Consider the following 18716-nt stretch of genomic DNA (forward strand, 5'->3'; position numbering starts at 1 on the left):
GTGTATGACAGACCGGCTACTGTCTGATTTCAATTAACAAACCCAAACCAGCTCCATAACATGAGTCAGATTTGGTTTCGCGGCCCAAAGACAGAGAAGTGGTTTGGGACCGTGTCAATGCGTGCGTAAGTTGTGTATGATTATGGTTTGGTACAAAAAAGTACAAAAACAACCTTCTGCTTAGAAAGATCATAGTAATACGAGTGTAAGATAGCACTTGTAGCAGTTCTGGTAAAGCTGTTTAGGCATTACAACAAATTCGTTTTGGGCTCCTTGCTACTGCTAGCACTTCAGGGTGCTATAGTGGGAAAAACTTTCTGCTGAACGTGCTCTTCTCCGAGCGACTCAACCCCGCTGCCACAAACCACTCGCTGTACCACACCCTTAGGACACAGACTTACAAAGATAAAAGTTTGGGAATTAATAACGATGCAAATGTAATTCATGAATGTGATTAACTAAGGGTTGTCTCCTAAAGTGGAACGATGTGGAATGTGGTCAATGAAAAAAAATACCCGCATTAGGTGAAATCCATGAAGTAGTCAGCTTTGTTTTTTACATATATGTTTGGCTGTAAAACCCCTCACCACGCACGTTATACACTTTTCTTAGACAGGCATAAACGTGTCCGCTCATTTCTCTCTTTTTCTCAATTGTCAAAAAAAATCTGCAAAAGGGCTAAGCCGCAAAAGGTAAACCGCGTTATAGCGAGGGGCCGCTGTAGTAAAAACACAGATGCCTTTTTGCTCTCATTAATGTGCATTGTCCTAAAAAAAAGAAAATAAAATGTGCTGGTGGGTACTAGTTAGCCCCAATGACAACATGAGAAGCCCACACGGGTTTGTTCTAAAATAAAACGAGCTCACCAGTGAAGGCACACTGTGATTTACTAAGAATAGTTAAAACCGAAGAAGCATGTTAACGTATTTAGAGTATTTATGTACATTTAACAGGATACACCTTTATTCCGTACTAAATACTCTATATTTTGTTTAACAATAAAATTGTGTTCAATGGGGGAAAAATTATTGTATTTAGTCATTGTAGCACTGTAATTTTAATACCGTGATACCAAAATATTTTAGCTCACGGTCATAATACCAATACAATCTCACAGTACCAATTACTAGAGATCAAGTAGTCATTAACTGTAATCCAACAGAAGTAACCTCTGAACTTTCTGGAAAACATCACACCTCTTATAGGCACACTCAAAATATTTTGTAAAGTAGCTGTAAATGGAGAACCTCTATGTGTAATTTTTCTTACATGGAGGATATTTTCATTGCGTCCGCTGTAAGCTAGCTTGAAAGTGTCTTGGAACCAAGGTTGAAAAGTCCAACACTCAATGGCAAAGTGGGCCATAGACATATGATATCTACAGCGTACGGACCCTGAATGTTGCAACCGTACCTTCCGTCCAGTCAAATTACTCTTTCGGGAGGCTGCAATCTCAAATGACATTGCACAAGAGGCGGGGCACCTCCGGACAGGTCATCAATAAATCACATGGCTGTCATTGTACAGATAGACACACACTCACACTCACACCTACAAGGAATTTGAAGTAACTGTCGGACGATCTTCTCTTAATGTGTTTGTTTTATGAGAGGAAACAAGAGCACCTGGAGGAAACTCATGCCAGCAAAGGCAAAAAAGCCACGAAGAAGGAACCAGCAATATTTCATGTCTCGCTTTCTTTCATCTGTATATTATGCTCGGGAGTGTCCATCATAGTGGAGAAGTCTTTGGATCTTAATTGGACCCTAGAGAGTTGTTCCACTGAGCGCTTATGAATCACCGCAGGTTTCTTTGACAGTGTGATTTGTGTTTGTGTGCCATCCAAGTTTAGTCCGGGGATAGTTTTTGGAGAAGATGCCGACCATTCTTATGTACATCAGCATCGGCGAGATTGTGGGCCTGAGTTTGCACGTGCGTTTGATTTACTTGTAGCAGGTGTGCATTTTTGCGAGCGTATGCGCAAAAACAACTCAAAGTCGGCGTGAAACTCAAATTTGTTCTGTAATATAAAACACTCAAATGACAAAAGACTTCATGGTTTTTATCAACTTTGGTGTGTGTGCATGTGTAGATGATGATGTTTGGGTGCATGAAGCGTAGAGAGGTACAGGTGATGAATCACAGAGTGTCCTGGTGGAATGGACCTGGCAGGGATAAGGGGAGAATCTTGATGTCTGTAATGATTATTCCAAGATGACACCTGCTCTGGTCTGTCACTCACACACAGTATGAGTGTATCGCATCCACAATATTTTTGCCCCTAAAAATGAGTATCACAATACAGTGAATGTGCGATCACACATCACAATATCGGTGGAGAGAGACCTTCATTCGACCATCTTCATGGGCAGCCAAAAGGCGACCGTCTGATTTTAAATCAAATAAAATAATGAACACAATAATCATGGAATAATATAAATATTAACATGTGTGTTTAATACGCAGTGAGAAAACAAAAATATACAAGGGGCTTAATAAGAAACAGAAATTGTTCACATTGTTTAGATAATAATAATAATAATAATAACAATACAGACGCTCCCCAACTTACGAACGAGTTACGTTCCGAGCGATCGTTCGTAAGGTGAATTTGTTCGTAAGTTGCTTCAGTGCTATATTTTGTATTATCATTTATGTTTAAAGAGAATACGTACAGTGCTGTACTACGTATGTTAGAGAGAGAGAGCGAGAGACACACACAGTATGTACATGTACGTAATAAGATAAATAAAATGAAGTTTAACTTACTTTTGGAAGATGTACTCGATGCTTAAGGATTTGATGGAGGAGGAGGAAGAGGAGGATTTTATATCATGAGAGGTTCTTCGTCGTCGCTGGAATGGGCTTCAAAAGTTACTTCCTCCTCCGTAACTTCAATGTAGGAAGAAGTTGAGGGTCGAGGAGAAGAAGATGAGGGTTGATGAGTATCTTCCTTGGAGGATTTACAAGAAACTGGCCGAAAGAAGCGATCTAACGACGATTGCACAGTTTTCTTCTTTTTTCATCATAAATGATGCGGTAGCACTGTATGGCATCATCCAATTGATTTGCAACCTTTGTGCAACGTTCAATATTTGGGTCTTGCTGCTCGAAGAGTGCGATGGCTTTATCTATGAGCGACAGGCGTTTCTTCTTCTTCCTCCTCCTCGACACGTTGCTGAGCCTCCAATGCTGGGTGAGCTCTCACAGCGCCAAGCGTCGGTATTAGCGGCGGAAAGAAGCACTACAGTACTCGGAAAAAGGTGCGCAATACAAAATCTAACTTACAGCATCTCTTTCCGAACATTTTTTGACATGCGCGCATGCGCGCAGACATGTTCGTATGTACCGTTGTTCGTAACTCGAATGTTCGTAAGTAGGGGAGCGTCTGTACATTTTATTTGTAATACATGTTGTAATTCAACACGTTTTAAGTGCTACAGAGTAAAAAAGTAAAAAGCCTAGCAAAAGGGTTTTGTAAAAAGAAAAGTCTTTAGAGCCTGTTTACCATTACCATTATCTAGTGGTGTCAAATATATGGCTCGTGGGCCAGAACCGGCAGTGCAGAGGACGTGAGATCGAGTCCGGGCTTTCGGCCTTCCTGGGTGGAGTTTGCATGTTCTCCCCGTGCTTGCGTGGGTTTTCACCGGGTACTCCGGTTTCCTCCCACATTCCAAAGACATGCATGGCAGGTTAATTGAACACTCCAAATTGTCCATAGGTGTGATTGTGAGTATGGTTGTTCGTCTCTGTGTGCCCTGCGATTGGCTGGCAACCAGTTCAGGGTGTACCCCGCCTACTGCCCGAAGCCAGCTGGGATAGGCTCCAGCCCCCCCTCCCCCGACCCTTGTGAGGAAAAGCGGTTAAGAAAATGAATGGATGGATATATATATATATAAGATTATAAAAAGTACCAGAAAACCTGGTGACTTTATTTATTATACAAAAAGTCCAGAGAAAAAAAAAACTGCTTTTCAAGGCGAATTTTTGGATGTAATATAAACGGGTGTGTGTTCACTGGATTTTATGGGAGCACTAAATAATAAGCCCAAATTATCATAGCTAGAATTTGCTGTAAATTATTTGTCCCCCTAATAAAATAAGGGTTTTTTTCACCTCCCACTTTGTCATCTACAATATAGTCTTTCATTTTATGCGCTGCAAAATGCTGGCATTGTTATAGAATGGAGGAATTCCTTTGAGTGTGTGTATAGTTATTAAAACCATTGATATTTGAAGATATTTTATTGATAGGGCATCACAAGGGGTGAATGCATTAGCCTTAGTAAAGAGTCCACATGTACTGATAAAACACATTCAAGGGCAATGTGTTAGTCACTGTCTGTCTTTTTGTCTCTCTCTCTCTCTCTCTCTCTCTCTCTCTCTCTCTCTCTCTCACACACACACACACACAGAAGTGTGTGAGACCCGCTCGGATCACAAGTTGCTGATTTATAGAAAGGTTTACCCTTCTCTCCGTGACCCAGTAACCGCTGCCCCTGGGTCTCTCTCTCGCTGTCTGCGTGCACCAACACATGTCCGAGCACCCTGTGGTGAGGTGTGTCAGTTGAGGAGTGATTTAGCGTTGCTCTGCCCCAACCAGCTGACACACCTGCCTCCATGCATTCCAAGTGGACACACGCGCATGCCCAAATATTGTACGGATACCCGGACTTCAGTTTTAAAGTGTGAAAAGGATACACGCTTAGGATAAATTAGACGACCACACTACATGTAAACCCATCAAGTCTTATGGATGTTGGCTCTGTGTCCATAACTCACATTTCATTAGAATTCCTAAAAGTGGGCAGCATGCTCTGAATTTTGTGACGCCATATACAACTTTGAAGAATTCTACAGACAATAAATATGTTAACGTTTTTTTTTTTTTTTGCGAGTTCCTAAAGCCATGTGATAAAATAAAAATTCAGATCGTACCCCGATATGTATGTAAAATGTGAGATGAAAATTGGAAATCTAGTGACTAGTTACTGCTGCATTAAAGTGTTCGAACTGTCAACCTTAATTTTTTGTCAGTTTTCCATCATTTTCTGGTAATTGTAACACTTTCACAAATAAAGAATTACATCAAATATAATGAGTAAGTGCTGTACAGAGCTCGAGCCTTGACATTTTATGATATCACTATCCTATCACTATCTTCTTTGTTTGTGTTGTATTTTGACAGCATTAGTGAGGAACATTAAGAGTTCAGTGTAATGGGATTTACACTTTCTTGAAAAACAAGCAGAGGCAGAGCCACAAAATCGACATGGAGACATATAGATGCCATTATTTTATTGAAAATAACAAAACTGAAATTTTACTTCCAGGTGATTTTTTTTTTTTAATATCATTTGTCGCTTGAAATTAAAGACACAAAGAAAAAATGGCTGTTGGAAGCTCTATATTAGAGCTAATGAAATATGCGCTGTGATGTAGAGAATCCTTATAACCGTATTACTCTCCTGCTGCACACAACACGGTATTTACCGTATATTGAAAACCTTGTAAAACATCTCCAGTGAATGTAACTATGTTGAGCAGACAAACAACATCAAATGGGGGAAATGAAACCTGGATAAAATTAATATGGAGGGAATGGCTGTATTTTTGTTTTTGTTATTTCCCAATAACAAATGCAAACCAGATGGTGAAATATTAGACCTGTAGCATTGTGGCTTTTAAAACATAAAAACATCTAGTCAACAGTACATTCAGGACAATAGGGGATCAAGCAAAAAAAAAAAATGGTTTTTAACAGTCTCAACTACAATATAATGATGTTTATATACATGGTGGTTCATTTCCTTGCTTCAATCAAACACTAGGGGTACGCAAGTCAGTCTCAGGGGTTAAATAGATCGACTAAAACAAAGTCAAACGAATATGTGCAATTTAAATTTACGGAACGTATGGTATTCCACAGAGTTCAATTCTGGTGCCTCTGTTGTTTTCATTGGGTTCCATTTTAAGAAAACAACGGTGTTTGTGACTAACAGCTTAGTTTCTTTCATTGCTCCTGACATCCATTCTTAAGACTGGTTCGTGCAGAGTACCACTGTGGGGAATACGCTCATGCTGTCAGTAAGGTGAGACCAGGGGCTCTTTAGCGGATGGCATTGCCCCCTTACTGAGTGTGTGCAGACGTCTGTCAGTGTGTGTGAGTATGTGCGCCCTTCACTCGTCCTCAGGTGCTCCCAACGTGAAAGTAGTATTCCCTGTTGGAATTTTCTGAAGTTGTGTAGGTAGAGGTGCTTCTCCCTCTCTGGGACTCAATGTCAGCAGTATCAGAAGGCAGCCATTTTGCCACTTACTCTAAAATGAAGATGACATTACAGTTGCTCAGGGCACAGGTAACAACCAATCACAGCGCAGCTTCAGAAAACAGATGAGCTGTGATTGGTCATTGCCTTAACCCTGAGCAACTGTGATGTCATCTTCAGTCGACAGCAAGTGACAAAATGTCCACCCCCTGAGATGGATAAAAAGGGCTGGATTTTGCTTCCTAACTCATATTCCACAAATATAATATTAATCAGAATGTCATGTTTAGACTAGTGAGGTCACATATAACATATTATGGTCAAGAAATGGTTATAGTTGACTTCTACTTTAAGCACATTGGTAAATCACATGACATCTGAATCATGTTGATTATTCATAAGCAACTTTGCTCCTACTTCTTACCCCCGGTTCTTTATAGGCCTGGCGGCCGACAGTCTTTTCTTACCCTCCCCCGCCAGGCTAAGCATCAGTAATAATCACAAACCGCCCTCGACCAGCAACGGATAGTAATTGCTACACCCCTTCCCCCAGTTGACGAATATTTTCCTGGGCCAAATTACGTTCTCAGTCCATCCCTGACCACCGGGCTTAGCGAGATTTCTTGGGGAAACCCTGAGATCCTGTAGCTGGCATTGACACAGAGGGAAGTTTAAATCTTATATTTGACTGGAAATTGTGATGTGGTTGCTATTGGATAGTATTGTGACGCTAGTACAAAAGGGTGTGTCACCCTGAATCACCGAAACGATGGCAGCTAGTGTGTTTGTGTGAGTTTGGTGTACAAGGATGCCGGATCGGTGTTCAAAGCAGCACAATAGTTGTGTAAAGGATGAATGAAGGCGAATGGCTTTAAATGTTTAGTTGGGAGATGTCCGTTTCCAGGGAATGGACCGTGGAATGCGTGAGTGTCTTTATGGGCGAGTGTGAGGGCGTTAAAGGGTCAGTGTCACGCTACACAATTCACACGTACCCTCGCTGATACACAAAGTATGTGTTTTTGGGTGCGGGTTTACAAGCGTCGACTTGCTCCTGTGTGCTGGTTGTCCTGGATTTCCTCACTGACCCGGTTAATCTCTGGAGTGTGGACTGCGTATGAAACGGTTATTGCGTCCTTGATGGATACAGCGGGGAGTTGATCCATGCCTGGCTGTGTGTGTGGTTTATAGGACTTGCTGCCTTGTTTTGGCCCACTTTATTGCCCTTCAAACAACAGTAGCTTTACACAAGCACACAGAACAATTTAGATGATTTAATACATGAGCATTAGAGGTGTTCTGATTGATCGGCAGTCGATTATGATTGGCCGATGTTTGTGAAAAAGTGCATGATCGCCGATCCAAGACATTAATAGATGATCAATCACGCTAAATGGTGCATTATTCTTAATAACTACCACAAGTGGCAAATCCAGGTCCAGAAAGTAAAAACCCTGGTACAGTTTGGCTTTAGCCCCAGGTGCGAACTAGCTCCTACGGCGCTTGTTAGCTAGCGAGCATCAGGGGCTAAGGCCAAACTGTGTCAGGGTTTTGACTTTCTGGACCTGGATTTGCCACCTCTGATAACTACGTACTCTAACCATTCACAAATAACAACAATGTCATGTAGTTATATTTCAAAACGTGACACGTACGGTAAAATAAATATGGTAGAGTATATAAAATAAGTAGTGATCAAAACAAAATCCATGTGATCGATATTAGTATCGGCTGATCACAATCATGGATGATTTTTATCGGCAGCCTAAAACTCTGATCGTAACACGCCAAATGAATGTACAAGTGTTTGGAACAAAGAAGTGAACTTCACTGAGAACGTTTTGAGCCAAGTTTTGAACCCAGCCTTTTGACTCATTTTGCAACATGTTTGTCTTTTCAAGAAATATATCCAAAATGTCGTTACTTCAGTTCAATTCCCACTCAGTGATGGTGTAAATGTGAATGGCTGTGTATATCTATATGTAACTGTGATTGACTGGCCACCAATCTAGGGTGTAGTGTAGTCTACCTTTCACTTGATATCACCAAGGTGAAACAAAAAAAAGCCTTTAATTTGTCTAGTGTTGATTTAAGTCATTTCCATTTCCAAGGTATATTCGTAAAATTAACATGATTATAATTGAATATATAAACAACAAAGGGTCATTTCACAATGATCTCTGGCTATAATTATCACAGACCATATGTGATCAAAATTTGCTTTTATTAACATAATTTACTATGTATGCTTTGTTTAGGTTTAATAACATCGATCAATAGTGTGTGCTTCATCAACTGAAAATAGGTTGCAAATTGGAACAGGGTAAATTAGTGTCATCTTATAATGAGCACACTCAACACAGTATGAAACAGCCACAATCAATTAAATGGTCAAATTATACCCCAATGTGACAAAATTCCTAACATTGAGTTCTCTAATAAATGCATAATCTCACTACGATGTTGGGCCAAAGCCAGACTACATACTAGTGAATCACAAGGCATATAGAAATACACTGTAAAATAATAAAATAAATACAATTAAAATAAAAAAATATAATAATATTGATAATTACTTGATAAAATAGAAATTCTAAGTACATTTTACAAGTTGAGTTTTAAGTACATTTTACCAGTTTATTTAAAAAAAATAAATAAAAAAAAAGCTATTCAAGGGTTGAGGAATAAATCTACAACATTCAGGTTGGGAGACAGCCACTCTACCACTTTAGCCATTCTAATCCTGCTCTATATTTATGGTGTCACGCGGTATCCTTGCACCTCCAAAAGGCCAGTTTTTGGTCTCATTTTGAACACAACAGCAATGCAGTATACTGGCAAACACCAAAAGGGCCATGGCTCAGGTGGTAGAGTAGCTGTATGAAAGCTGAAGGTCATGAGTTCATTCGTCAATGCTTGAGTAACTTTTTTTTTTTTTTAAATAAACTGGTAAAATGTACTCAAACACTCTTTGTCTCTTTTTGAGTGAAAAAAACTAGGCTTTTTCAAGTAAATATTATTGTACTCTTTTTTTTCTTTTCTTTTCTTTTCTTTTTATTTTTTTACAGTGAAGACACATAGACCGACAGGCTCACATCCAATGTTATTGAGTGGAAGTGAATCTCACGTGATCTGTGTAAAAAGTCAACCAGTTACCATGATTCATTATTTTTATTCAGTGACATGAATTTTTTTATTGTGAAATTTGCTCAACAAAATACCATGCTTTCGTAACAATAGATTACGTTTACATCAAATATGAATTGATGTATTTGTCATGATAAAAGCAAAATAAAGAGACATGATGACCGGATAAGGTAGACTGGTGGATGAAGGGATTAGTAGCTAGAGGAAGTCATGCCTTTTTCCTTTCTGTCTGTAGACTGAATGATAAATGAGCCGATGGTGGTATACAAATAGGAAATCAATAGTTGAGTTGTCGCATTGCTCCGCTGCTGTTTGTCGCCAGACTGGACTCTGATGTTTGAGTCAAGATTATCAATGATGAATTGGAATGCAGATTCTATTTAGGCCATTGGGTCAAGGGTAGAGAAACTTTCCTATTTCCCTACCGTGATAACAATCAATGTAAAAGTAAAGCTGGAAGTTGGTGGTGAACATAACATACAGTTATTTCTGGAAAAAAATATTTAAGTATGAGAGCTCAGTCATAATGAAGTCTAAAAAAAAAAACAAACAAATATAACAAACTAAACTTTGATTGAAAGACTTAACACACAATGGCCACTTGATTCAGGACAGTTTCTCAAACTTCTTGTCAATAACCGACTTCAACTGACCACCATCCAAAGACCTTGTTAATTATTGATGAGGGTGACCCATGACCTAGCCTATTGATTGGGCAAATTGCGACCTTAGTTATTCATACAACCGACATATCACATGGCAGCTGCCGTTGTATGCGTGCGCTTGTGTGCTTGTGACGGTCTTCACAAGTGAATGATGGGATTGTGTTTCAGGCGACATTTTGTCGAGAGCGGCGAGGCACTGTGATATACCCTAGTGAGGGTGGTTTCACTGTGAAAACACGCTGGTATTGATTTGATGATTCATCTGTTGTATGTAACGTTTTATACGTAGCAGACATTCAAAACTTTTACAAGAAATGCTCTTAAATTCTGCTCTGGATGTAAAGACGATCAAGCTGTGTCTACTATGACGAGTTGGTGAAGACTTCATGACTAGTCATGCACTCATCGATCTTTTGGCTTTGTGGTCATTCTGGTGGTCGGCATAATGGCGGAGTGAAAATTCCCCTCCTCTTTCAGAGTTGGTACATCCCATTTCGAATGGCTTCTGTCATCTGAAGAGGTGCCGGGTTTCTGTCTCACTGCACATATGCTATCACACTCTCCGTGCACGCCCCTGCACACACTGCTGGTGAACGTCAGTGGAACACATGTTGGTTCTATCCTCAATGAGGAGTTAGCTCCTTTGAGTGGAATCTGATTTTGCCATTGCCCTGTTTCAGAAGCCACCCCCTTTTCTTTCCTGGCAGACCCACTAAAAAACAGGACTTTTATTATCCAATTCCAGCTGTTAGGAAAATATTTCTACAGTTGTGGTTAAAAAAACACAACAAATCACCACTGTCATATGAAAGCTTCGTGTGTGTGTGTGTGTATGTGGGGATATTAATTCTCACACAAAAAAAATGTTATGAGAGCCTCACTGTGCTGTATAGTTTTCATGGTAATACTTTTGTGATAAAAAGTTGTGGATTAGGAAGGTTGACAGTCTTGATATTTATTTTATTTTATTTTATTTTTATTTTATTTTATTTTATTTTATTTTATTTTATTTTATTTTATTTTATTTTATTTTATTTTTATTTTTATTTTTTATTTTTTATTTTTTATTTTTTATTTTTTATTTTATTTTATTTTATTTTATTTTATTTTATTTTTTATTTTTTATTTTTTATTTTTTATTTTTTATTTTTTATTTTATTTTTATTTCATTTTATTTGTATTTATTAAATACATCTCAATTACAATAAGAGTACCATAACAATATGTTACGATAATATACATCGACGCCTAAGTCATTTTTTCAGATTTTTCCTGAAACACAAAAAATTTAACCATTTGCATCACGAGGAGATGATTTAAGCAAAAACAACTATTTTTGCACACACAAAAAAAGACTTAGGCAATTATTTTAAGAGGGTGACAATATACAATTCTTGCGCAATCAGCTACAATAAATTTACGTGTCAACCCTTTGCCACTTTCACAACAGGATCATTTATGGCTTCCGGCGACTATAACATCTTTGTGTTTAATCAAACAGGCCCAGATTTCACACTGAGTAAGGTCATTTGTTTGGAAATGGAGACGAGATCATCGTTATTGCCGTATTTTTGTTTGGTGGATCAAAATTTGGTTGTCATGGCTCAACACTTGTATGATGGTTTTGAAGGCTTGGGTTTGAAGATGCAGTACTTACACTACCCTGTGTTTCTAATCCCCACTGATTGTGTTATACTACAAGTTTGTACGTCCAGTAATGGCAGCTGATCCGATTGGACTCAAGCCAAGTGTTCAGCTGCCCAATAAATGTAATAAAAAAGTCTTCCCTTAGTATCGAGAGGTTAAGCATTTGGAGCGTAGGTCCTCTGTCAAAGGTCAATTTATTGATAACAGGATCAGATAAAGGGTTAGTTTGGCACTAAGATCAGATGAATTCATTTTACCTGTTGTCTCCATTTCTGGTTTGTATTCCCTGCAGGTTTTCTGCTGAGCCAGCGATTATCCTGTTGCTTCTCTCGTATGAATGGTTGGGGGTTCTGCCTGTCACGTCTAATTTCCTGGCATATCATCCTGGAGGGGATAGTAGGGAGGGTCTGTTTTCTGGGTGTGTCAGCAAGAATTGTGGTTGTCATTCTAGTAGTAGGATCATATTTGGACATTTAAACCTGCATTCAACACACGGACCTATACACACACATATACGCACACACAGACCTGATTGGATGTAGTGGAGTATTTACTGCAGCACTGGGACCTTGGGTGTGCCAATGTCAGTGATGGATAAGGTAGTAGTGGTATGGGCAGTGTCATTGGCTTTTGCAGGGGTGTGTTCTGCTGAGCCAACATATTCTCCTATACCTGCCCTGCAGTTGCTATTACTGTTGCGTTTCTGTCAGGAGGGCGGTACATGTGCAATAGTGTCAGTTTCAATCTCTTTTTATTTGATTTAATATTGTTTGTGGGTCTTACTTTTTCTTTTCTTTTTTTGCATTTTTTTTTATCATATCACATTGGCAGCACTTGAAAGTGCACTTTTAACTGGATTTGTTATTTGTATGTAGCATACATATAGCTTAAAACATACTAAAACAAGGCTCAAAATAAGCGGTTTTCCCCTCGCAGTTTGCGTGTCCAAATTTGTAATTTGCGCCTCATTAACACACGTATTATTTGAATAGTTTACAGTGAGTTTTTTTTTTTTTAAATGGCTCAGTAACACCTATACAAATTTTAAACAAAGCAGCTCCGGTGGAGGCATGAAACAGCCCAAGATAAAAATAAATACATAAATATATTTTTAAAAAAGTCCCTTAGAGCCTTAAACCTAACAGGAAGTCCATCGTTTTGGATTTAGTTTCTAATTTTACCCCATGTATGCTTTTTTAAAAGTGTTACATTTTAAAGAACTCCTCCCACCAATTTTATCCAATTGACTTGAATCTGTAGGTATTTTATCGAAACATGTTAAAACTTTTTATTTTGCCAAACGCTTTTGCCGTGGTGATGTGCTGTTTGTTTACCTTAGTTTGTTGTTTGCGCTATACATTTTTTAGCTCTACATGCAGCAAATAAGTCATATATTTTAATACATTTTATTTTGTAAAATTATATTACAGCAGAGCTTTTAAAAAAAATTGATTTAGCTTTTCTTGTGCACAAGAAAATAAAGTATGCCGATATACTCAATGTAAATTTAAGAAATACAAACTTTTCATGCCCTTAAATAAAGGAAAACAATGCACTAAAAAAAGAAAAAACAAAAATAATTGTTCATTCATTATATTGTCCTATTTTCATTGTTTAATAAAACCGTGGTTCACTGCCCTGGGATTTACACGCATAAAACAGCAAAGTTAGAAAGGTACTCCTCCAATGAAGTCATTAATTCGCAAAATGGCTGTGCAACGAAAACAAAAATCAAGCCTTGTAAATAATTTTTATTAATCACACCATCACAAAGACCAAAAAAATTAGGTAACAGTAAGAATTTGCATTATCACATACAACATTTGTGATTAACTTAACACAACACAGACTTATATATATATATATATATATATATATATATATATGTGTGTGTGTGTGTGCATGTATGCGTTTTAGAGACCCTGGCTTCATTTCTTACACTTCATGTGCTATCTCTTAAGTTGCTGCTGATCTGCTCCTTCTGCATGACACTAATGTTTCTCTGTCCTTATCTTGTCCCCAGTGTGCAGGTCTGGCTTCTACAAGTCCACACTCGGAAATGTGGAGTGTGCCAAGTGTCCGCCCCACAGTTATGCTCACCATGAAGGCTCATTACATTGCGGATGTGAGAAAAACTTCTTCCGTGCTGAGGGAGACCCAGCCTCCATGGCCTGTACACGTAAGTGGGCATGTTAACACGTCATTGTGATGGGAATGAAGGTTCTGAATCATCTTATCTACTGGTGCCTCCCGATGTCTCACAGGAAGAAAATGATGATAAGGGTGGGAGGATTTTTCATTTAGTAGTAACGCATACAATAAAATGTCTTCACCCTGCTTTGAAGAGTTAATAATCCCCTATTAGTTTGACTGTCAATGCACTTTAGTATTTCATGATGCTCTAAATGCTTCCAGATGTTTCTCACTCTGAGTTATAACGCATAATCCTTCAACATCAAATGGAGAATGAAGGTAATTGTGGTGTAATATGTAAAAACAAAAGATTTAAGATTATCAGTTAAGACCATTTCTGCAATGTTGTCTTATTTAATTTGACAAAGATGTTAGTGGCTGAACACATTGACCGTGATTTGCCATGTTAACTTCAATTTACTGCCCAATGTTCACTGTAAAGTTTGGCTTGACAGCTTCTGACTCTACATATGCGTTCACAAAAATTCGAAATGACTTCTTTTTTGTTTCCAGTTTTGGTGGAATTTTGTTTTCATTTATCCTGTCAGTGTTTGAATTCTCTAGTGAGAACACCCTTGGAAAATATGAACCTATCATGAAAACGAAAATCCATGTTGATTGATTAAAAGCTGTTGACGGGAAACCACATCAAGTAAACCTCTCTGGCAGGGGTAATTAATTCACGGATCATTCAAGTTACAAATGTTTATTGGTTTGATCCACTCTTTCTCCTGCCGACATGATTCTGTTTGTCCTCCTCTGATGCAAATTGATTACAGATTCATCTTACAAGCTTTCCAAAAGCCATTCCCCCATGAAACTATAAATCAGCCCATTCCCTGATGTCTGATTACGTATTAATTTATTAGCAATGGTCTAAGAGCGAAAAGTAATTAATCATGTTTCACCAATTGCAGGAGAACAGTAGAACATGCAAATGGTTGCCCTCACTAATGGGCAGAATTCTAATTAGAGGAACTGTCATCACGGGCTGCTATGACCTAAACACCATCTGGTCAGCTGGCCAGATTTTCTCTCTTTTGGAGCAGACAGAGGGGTACAAGGGTTGCAACTACAGAATATAAATTATTTATAGAAGTGTGGATCTTTAGAGTTGGCATTTAAAAAAAACATGTCAATGCCCAAAACAGCAAAGTCAAGATTTGTCATGGTTCAGGATTAACATGGACCCAACATTACAATTAACTACAAAAAAAAAAAAAAAAAAAATGCTAGCAAGGGTCTTGGGGCGCAATCTAAATACAAAATCAACAAAGTCCTTAAAAAAATATATCTCAAAGAAACACCAGGAATCAAAAGACTCACCAATATAAATATCAATGGCAAGGGTGCAACTTTTGAATCTAAATATGTTGCCTTAAAAATAAACTATAGTAATATAAAGTAAAAAAAAATACTAATCTGAATAAACAATAGACCTTCCCTTGTTATATATAACTCTTGAAACAGGTACCACAAAAAAACTGGAGCTCCTTTGAAACCCCTTCATACAGGCCAATTTTTGGAATAGATCCATTGGCTACTCATGTTGTCCTGTTGGCTCCAACCCCTCCTCTTTATTATTATTATTATTATTTTTTTAATATATATATTAATTCTTTAATATGGAGGCAATTACTGTGCTTTCAAAGAGGCGGCTGGTTTAAGCAACTCTGAAAAACTTGGTGAGACTTCTCTACAAAATAATAATAATAATGATAAAAAGAAAGAGCCGGTATTAGCGGTTATTGGTGGATGCCTAAATGACACTTAAACTGACAGTAAATTATTAAATGTTTTCATGCTATGTGCTCACATACCCCTGGTTGGGAAACGCTGCTGTACAGTATGCCACACTATTGTTCTTAGTAATCATGTCAACGTGAATGGAATAGTTGGTGTGGAATGCTGAAATACAAAATTTGATACTTGCAAAATATCAGTTAGAATAATCATTTAATACAAAACACTGCTGCACCAAAACCATGGTCGACTTTTACACCAGGAATAAAGATTAAAGATTATGACCTTTGCTGTTGTTGCCAACACAAACTGTAAAAATCCAGGCCTTGTAAAAGCAGAATTCAAAACTGCTGAGCTGATGTATTGGCTTACATCGCACTCATAAAATGGCGGTGAGTGGATTTGCCATTTGCCATTAACTACCATTTTCTTTTCTCTGCTCCCCTTTTTTTCCCATCATCTCATGACTTCACTTTCCTTCTACTTTTGCTTCCTTTTCTCATCCTGTGTATCCAATGACCTCTTGGTCTTCTCACCTCCTCCACACGCCCTCTTCTCTGACCACCAGGCCCTCCCACAGCTCCTCGTAACGTTATCTCCTCCATCAACGAGACCTCGGTTATCCTAGACTGGAGCTGGCCAGAGGACACAGGTGGCCGCAGGGACCTCACCTTTACTGTCCTCTGCAAACGATGCCGGGCTGGAGCTGCAAACGGAAGTAACGGCGGCAGCCCGCGATGCGAGCCCTGCAGGAGCAACGTGCGCTTTCTTCCGAGAGCCACAGGCCTCCAAAACACCACCGTGACAGTAGGAGACCTACTGGCTCACACCAACTACACTTTTGAGATCGAGGCACAGAATGGAGTCTCGTCCCTGGCGCCCAAGATGAGGCAGTATGCCGCTGTCACCATTACCACCAATCAAGCGGGTGAGATGTTACAACAGATGGTAGATAATACCAGTCAAATATTCTGTTTCCAATGTGTGCTGGGGTGCATTTCACAGGCATGCCAAATGTGTTTCTCGGCCCCTCTTAAAACACATTCAAAAGCATTCTTGTTTGTCCAAAACACATTAGAAAGCCTTATTGGTTTTCAAAACATACGACTGCTTTTTCTACCAACGTTCGTATACGCACTTGACCGTTGACAAAGTATTTAGCGTATAAAGGAATGTTCCAAAAAAAAAGAAAAAAAAGGAATGTTTGATATCACTTTTTTCCAGTATGAGTATTCAATTCAGTAGTCACTGATACCGATATCAAATACCATCCATCCATCCATTTTCTTGACCGCTTTTCCTCACAAGGGTCGCGGGGGTGCTGGAGCCTATCCCAGCTGGCTTCGGGCAGTAGGCAGGGTACACCCTGAACTGGTTGCCAGCCAATCACAGGGCACACAGAGACAAACAACCATACTCACAATCACACCTATGGACAATTTGGAGTGTTCAATTAACCTACCATGCATGTCTTTGGAATGTGGGAGGAAACCGGAGTACCCGGTGAAAACCCACGCAAGCACGGGGAGAACATGCAAACTCCACCCAGGTAGGCCGAAGCCCGGACTCGATCTCACTTCCTCAGCACTGGGAGGCGGACGTGCTAACCAGTCAGCCACCGTGCTGCCCGATATCAAATACCGATAATGATAACTAACCCTAACCCTAACCCTAACCCTAGTGCATTAAAAAACAAAAAACAAAACCTATGACACATAAATTTAAAGTAGTACTTCTATATCTCAATAAAGCATTTTTCCTTAAAATGTGATGAAATTAATGGCAATTTTCTATTCTTCTAATTAAGGATGTTCGATACTATTTTCCCCCCAGACAGATACCAGTACAAGTACTCATTTCTTGAGTAGTCACCAATACTGACACCGCTAGCACATACAATTCTTCCAAAAAATATGACAGGTAATTTTAAAGAAAGACCTATATATCCCAATATACACTATAAAAACAGTTGGGTCATAAGTAACCTTATTGGTCAATTTGACCCAAATTTCTAGGTTGTTTTATACAAAATGACCCAATTTTTTGACCCAAGTAAAGGATCTGACCAATATTTAAGAGTTGTTTTACGCTAAAAGACCAATTTCTTGACTCAAAGTCGGGTCAAATTGAAGGATCGGTCTATTATTGACCCAACTGTTTTTAGAGTGTAGCATTTTTCCTTAAAGTTGCATGAAATTAATGGTAATTTTTTATTCTTCTAATTTCTAATTACTAGTTCATGATCGTAAAATTGCCACAAGAGGATGGCTGATACCAGTATCGGCCACTGTCGCGAGTACTGATATCTTGAAATAATTCCCGTATCGCCGGCGGCAAGGATACTTGGTATCGGTACTCACCCATCCCTAAAACTGATACATTCACCCGCTACCCCAAAAAAACGGAATAAAGAAAGATTTTTTTATATCAATATAGCAATGTTCCTTAAAATTGCATGAAATTAATGACATTATCTGTTGTTCTAATTCCTAATGAGTATTTCATGATCATAAAATTGTCACAAATTGTCGGCTGACATCATAAGTACCAATACCTTGAAATAAGGCCGTGTACCGGCCCGTCCAACGACACAAAATCACATATGCTAACAAAGTACAAATAAGTCTAGAAAAAGATGAAAGACCTTTCAACCAAAATAAAAGCAAGGCAGAAAACTTTTGTTCTAAAGAAACTAATCCACTGTAAACACTAGAATCACAATCCTAAAGAATATCAATGAAATAAATAACAAAAATAATCCTTTCCCAAAAACTATACATAACCAGACATTAAAACCATCACGAAGCCAACATTTGTTTTCACAGATTTACTCAATCTGGCAATTACTTTTGAAGGCTTGCCTAGGATAAAAGGTTGGGTCGAGAGGAGCTGCGTTTCGCCAAAACAATTGTGCTTTAACTAACTCATTGGGAGTATTTTGCTCAGTACAAAAGATAATCAAATGTCTGTATTTCAACTACATCCAGCCCAAATCCTCAATCAGGGATGTAACTGTGTATCCCCTAAATGCAACTAAAACACCCACATGTAGCATCAG

General features: G+C 38.7%; 1 protein-coding gene across 4 annotated transcripts in view; it reads left to right on the forward strand.

Moving 5' to 3' along the window:
- The window catches only part of epha3 (eph receptor A3), a 103670-nt gene that overhangs the window by 40111 nt on the left and 44843 nt on the right, over positions 1-18716 (forward strand). For all 4 annotated transcript variants that reach the window (XM_077579429.1, XM_077579432.1, XM_077579430.1 and 1 more), the window contains 2 exons: positions 13746-13901; positions 16227-16586. In XM_077579429.1, the coding sequence (XP_077435555.1) occupies positions 13746-13901; positions 16227-16586 (516 nt within the window). The remainder of the gene's footprint in view (positions 1-13745; positions 13902-16226; positions 16587-18716) is intronic.

The sequence above is a fragment of the Vanacampus margaritifer genome, chromosome 11 (genome assembly GCF_051991255.1).
Source record: "Vanacampus margaritifer isolate UIUO_Vmar chromosome 11, RoL_Vmar_1.0, whole genome shotgun sequence".
Taxonomy (NCBI): domain Eukaryota; kingdom Metazoa; phylum Chordata; class Actinopteri; order Syngnathiformes; family Syngnathidae; genus Vanacampus; species Vanacampus margaritifer.